Genomic DNA, 5,178 nt, shown 5'->3' with positions numbered 1-5,178 from the left:
GCTGTACCTCATGCCGGCCCCGCTGTACCTCATGCCGGCCCCGCCGTGCCTCACCTGTGGCTGGGCGCTGTACCTCATGCCGGCCCCGGCGGCCGCCGGGCCGTGCTCCATGGCCAGGGCGGCTCCGCGCGGCTCAGGCCGCCATGGCGCGCTGGCTCCGGCCTGGGCACCGTGCCCGGCTCCTCCTTCCCTGTCCTGCCAGGTGTGGAAACGCCCCGTGGGCCCTCCGAGGCTCCCGTGCCCCTGCAGCTCCCGCCTCTCCTCCTGCGCAGGGACAAGTGTCCGCAGGTGCCCCAAAAGCTGTGCCCAAAAGTCCCGCGCGAGCTCTGCGTCATCCAAGGGACCCTTCAGCCACGTGCTTTGCTTTAGGAAATGAAACCAAAGAAATCTTTCATCACCAGAAGCGGGAGGGCTGGCTGGCACCCAGGAATTCACAGCTCCTTGGGAAAAGCTTTGTGTACCCGTGGTCTCACCCCTTCTGGGGTGACAGCACTGTCACACTATGATACCCCCCCGCAAAGGGGATTTTACTCTGCTGTTCCCAAAAACATTCGGTGCGCTCAGAGCCTACCAAAGCAAAATGTTCCCTTTATCCCAGCCTGAAACCTGCCCTCAACCAGGCTGCAGCACTGTAGGAAGGAGCTTTCTCTCGGCAAATGCAGACCAGATGCCAAGTGAAGGACGGAGCAGTGCTGCAGGAACTGCACGTGTGCCCAGAGGTGGCACTCAGGGGGTGCTCAAACATCAGCAACAGTCCCCGGCACTGTGTGGGTTAATATTAAACGGAGAGGAGGAGGGACCAGCAGCAAAGCCCGGGGTTCTGGGAATGATCTAATGCAGGTTTGAAAGAGGGTTTCTAACACTGAAACTGTCTTACTCCATCATTTTCCCCTTCTTGGAAAGATGATTTCCCCACACACGCTCCAATATTTAGGTTTCTCGCACTCAAGAGCAAGTCAAGATTAAAATATCTGGATCAAACTTTCATGGAAAAGTTCTTCCCTTTTCCATCTTATATATGACAATCCAAACCAACATGTGATATGCCCATCCAAGATTAAACTGGCCATCCCACTGCCGACCCAAACCTCTTTACACCAACTGCATACAGCCCTGAAACTGATTTTTTTCCACATTTGAACACTTAAATTTCCCAGAACTCTGGTTCTGGTGTAACAGGAGCTGCCCACTGATCACACCCCGCAGGGATTCAGTCACTTGCTGGGTCACTTTTGTTCTAAAATGTCTCCTGCAGAGCATAAGTTTTGCATCCCTTTTGCGGGTGGTTTTTTGGGGAAAAAAGAGATGGCGTGAGTTCTGTGGTCCCGCTGTTGTGAAAAACACAAGGTAACTTTTAGGCTCTTGTAGAAATACATCCTCCACCGCCTTCCCTGCCCCCTCAGCAGCTGCCAGAATCCCACCCACCGCACAGCAGGAAATATCCCTAGATTTAAGGTATTCCCCTTCAAAAAGGTGCTGTGTTAGTCAGCCTGGTGATGTCAGAGTATTCAGCCCTCCCGCTGGTGCCCAGCCCTGCCCAGCACTGTTTTTACAGCCACTCCCTACCTGCCGGACTTAATACCCCCCTGGGTACAAAGCAGCTGGTCCCGGCTGAGCCACTGCCCTTGGATTCTACACATTTCTCCTGTTCAGTGTGTGGACTGATCTCCACCCGTGCTCCGGGATGTGGCTGATGAGGGCAAGAGGCAGATTCACTCTGGTGTCTCCTGCAAAGATCCAGAACTCCTGACTTTCCACAGAGCTGTGAAAACTCAGCGTGTTCTGTCGTTCACACCACTGACATTTTACAAACTAATTCACGAGCCCAGCTGGCTATTTGAACAAGAGGACGCAATCGCCGTGGGGAAAGACAACAAACAATACACGTGCTAAATACAAATATTATGTAGCTGGGAGGCTGCTGATTTAGAGTCCTAAATGCCAGGATTCCCGTTTCTCTGCTGCAGAAGCACAGGCATTTCCTTCTGTTATTTACAGGGATTTCCTTTGGGCTGTGCTGCAGCAGTTGCAGAGTCACCGTGTTAGCAGTAGGTGCCCTCCTTCTGGGCACTCTCCAGCCCTACAACACCAAACAACGATTCCCAGCCTGTCTGCCGCGTGCTTTTTGTGGCGAGATTTCCCTGTGTCCCTCCGGTGGTACTGAAGGATGCTGAGCCCAGCCAAGGCACTTTGAAAATGTAACAAAGTTCAAGGCACTTACCCACATGCGATGGCAGCAGTCAGCGACAAAGTCTCTGCTTATTCCCACTGGGACCAGTTTATCCAAGAAAAGCCGTCGCCTCCCCCTTCTCACGTTGTCTCAGTTTGGCCACAACAGCATCCTAAGAGCAGAGCCGGGATTTAACACGGCTTTGGGAGGAAGGAGAGCCCTGAAATCTGAGAACCAAGTCCGGCTTGGTCAGAACCCCGTGCGAGTTGCAAGAGCTAAACCGCGCTGAGCTCGAACCCCAGGAGAATCCCAGGGGAGACAGGGATCAGCTGCAGGAGCAGCAAACTCTCGCTGGACAGGCAGGATCCTTCCGCATCAGCTCCCAACCCTGGGAATGCCATCCACGTGAAAGAAGGGAAGAGCGTAGCTGCTTACATAAGAAATGAAGGCCGGCTGCCTGCGGGGGAAAAGGCTTCTGGTGGAGGCAGTTCCCAGGAATTCTAGCAAAGGAGCACCATCCATCCACACCAGGTTCAGTCAGTGCCTAAAGCTTTTCCTCCCTCAGTGTGGCTCAAGGATCCTGCTCTCAGTGTGACTCCCAAATTCAAATTTCACTGGCAGTGCCCTCCCACCCAGATTCCTGCCAGACAACCCCGAAACCACCCCATCTCAAACGCTCAATCCGGTCCGGCAACTTCCACGGCATTACAAAAGATTGGGAGAGAGATAATACACACAAGGTGTCCTGTTACTTTGCATTCCAAAGAGTAAATAAAAGGCTGATTCAGTGGGAGGAGGGGAGAACGTCACCCAGCAGCGCTGTGGTTTCCCGCTGAACCGGCAGCCCCCGAGAGCACAGAGGAGCGCTGGGCTCTGCTGGTGGGCACAGCGGCAGCAATTCCTGCTCCGGGGCCCCAGGCCAGTCCTCTTGGGCTGATTCAGCCTCTCCCTCTGCAATGCAAGGGGAATAATTACTGGCCGTGGAGAATGGGAGCTGTAAAAGTGCAATGAGTTGCCCTCAATTGGCCACACGCTGCTTTGGGTGGTGCTTCCCTTCCGAAAGCTGTTCAGGGATTACCGTGTCATATGGACGGGAACTTCTCCTTTGATCTCGAAAGCTTCTCAAGAGCTCAGGAGTGAGTCCTGGTCACAAAACATGTATCAGAAGTAGCTTTGCCTTCCTGAGATCATGAAAGCTGGGCAGAGCCAAGGACAGTAGTTATCTGCTCCATCCCGGGGATGACACGGGCATGAGAGGAGGCAAAGGATGTGACTGTGCAACCAACACCCTCAGCCCTCCAACACACCCCAGACAGCTCCGAGACTCGCTTTCCAAATCCAGGGGATCATTTCCCATGCCCTTGCTGCTGGTGCCAGCCACTGACAGCCAAAGGACTCCAGAGGGAATCCAAAGCCCTAGGAAACACTCCGAGGATGTAAGCTTGCTCCCGGGCCTACAGAGAGAGCTAGGTCTCTTTTTTCAAAGGCTCGTGAAAGCAGAGGACCCCCTTTGTGAGCCCTGAATCAGCAGCAGCAGTGTTTGCCTGGCAGAGTGGCCAGGCCTGACTGCCTGGTTTCTGGCACTGCGTGTTGTGAAACCCGGCTGCGCACTCGGGCACGCCCAAAACTCTAAGTCAGGTAAGGTCCCTTCTGCTAACGAGCTGCGAATGTGTCTACTGGTTTAGCTGGGCAGAGAGATGCAGACAATGTGCTGGAATTGTCCATTTCTCTTTGGTTTGTTAAAAACAAGTAGAGCTGACCTGGCTCAGCTGCATTGCCCCCTTATGTTCCACACAAAGCACAAGTTCAGACTTAGTGTTGGTGTTACCACCAAAGAAGAAGCATGCAGCTTTGACTTTTCATCTATTTTCTTTCTTATTTCCCTTATTATTCCCTTTTTGCCATTTATTATTCCTCTTATTTCCCTCACTTTGTTGGTGCAGAGGGCCAGGGATGTGGTACAATATGGGAATTTTTGCTGTTTTATGGTCCAGCTCTTGCTGTCTTTCAGACAACGAACTGCCTGACGTTCCAGCTGCCCCTGTAGCAGGGGACAGTGACACTGGGGGGTACAGTGACACTGCACATGCTGTTAATGCACCCACCTAAAGCAGGAGAATGTCAGAGGTGAGGAGCAAGCCGGGCTCCCCTGGATGGCGCCAGAACTCCCTGGAGGAAATGTCAAGCTGGAACAAGGACCCTGCTTGGCTGGGTCAGGCTTGCAGACCTGTTCTAGGCCATCTTCCACCCCAAAAGCAGCATCACAGGGTATAATTGTCTGGAAACTCTGCTCTTCTTAAGACAATCATTAAGGGGTCTTTACTTTCTGTGACTTTTCCTAACATCCCAACTCCATCTTCCTCACTGCATGAAAAATTGGTAAACTCTGATGAATTCTCCGAATGTCAGACACTTATTGCTGACCCTCAAGTACTTGTGGGGCAAGGGTTGTCCATGGGTTGAAGGAGAGCCCTCGGATTCCTTCCCCCAGATGGCAGGGAGATGTGGGCAAACCTGCCTCACCCTGCAGCCCATCCCAACTCCTGAGGGAAGAGAGCACTGCCCTTCAAGAATCAACAAGCTGGGAACCACTGTTCCCACCCATTAGTTGTTGCTCTCTCTTATGCTTGTCTCAGAGCACAGAAAAGCAGGAAAAATGTAAACAGGGTTAAATCCAGCCCTAATGCAAACTCTGTAATTCTTGACAAAACTGTTAAAATCCAGGTGGGTGGACATAGTCAGTGAAAACTTTATTCCCATTGGAAGGAGTTCCTGGGTTTGCTCACTCTGAAGAGATCCTTTCACCCTGCCCACATCACTTTGACTCACCTCCACAACACAAGTTGAAAAATGAGAAGGAAATAAATCCTATCAACCAGCACTAACTCACATTCTAATTACTCCTCCCTCTGACCGAGGCTCTCCTGCTCACAGATGCCTAAGAACACAGGGAAAGCTTTTGAGTTGCCCTTCAAAGGAAGAAAGTGCTAATTTTGTGCCAAGAAACA

The 5,178-nt window shown here is 52.3% G+C and overlaps 1 protein-coding gene across 4 annotated transcripts in view; it reads right to left on the bottom strand.

Annotated features, from left to right (window-relative positions):
• The window catches only part of ST14 (suppression of tumorigenicity 14), a 21,606-nt gene extending 18,858 nt beyond the window's left edge, over positions 1 to 2,748 (bottom strand). For 2 of the 4 annotated variants that reach the window (XM_027699478.1, XM_027699479.1), the window contains exon 1: positions 55 to 158. In XM_027699478.1, the coding sequence (XP_027555279.1) occupies positions 55 to 111 (57 nt within the window). In that variant the 5' untranslated portion in view covers positions 112 to 158. Of the gene's footprint in view, positions 1 to 54; positions 159 to 2,221 lie in introns of those variants that run through there. The other 2 variants (XM_027699483.1, XM_027699482.1) reach the window with 2 other exon arrangements.
• Between the last annotated feature and the right edge of the window lie 2,430 nt (positions 2,749 to 5,178).

Source organism: Neopelma chrysocephalum, unplaced genomic scaffold (assembly GCF_003984885.1).
Source record: "Neopelma chrysocephalum unplaced genomic scaffold, ASM398488v2 Primary Assembly neopelma1_138, whole genome shotgun sequence".
Taxonomy (NCBI): domain Eukaryota; kingdom Metazoa; phylum Chordata; class Aves; order Passeriformes; family Pipridae; genus Neopelma; species Neopelma chrysocephalum.
Note: the sequence above shows the minus strand (reverse complement) of the source record. Positions and strands in the feature narration are given on the sequence as shown.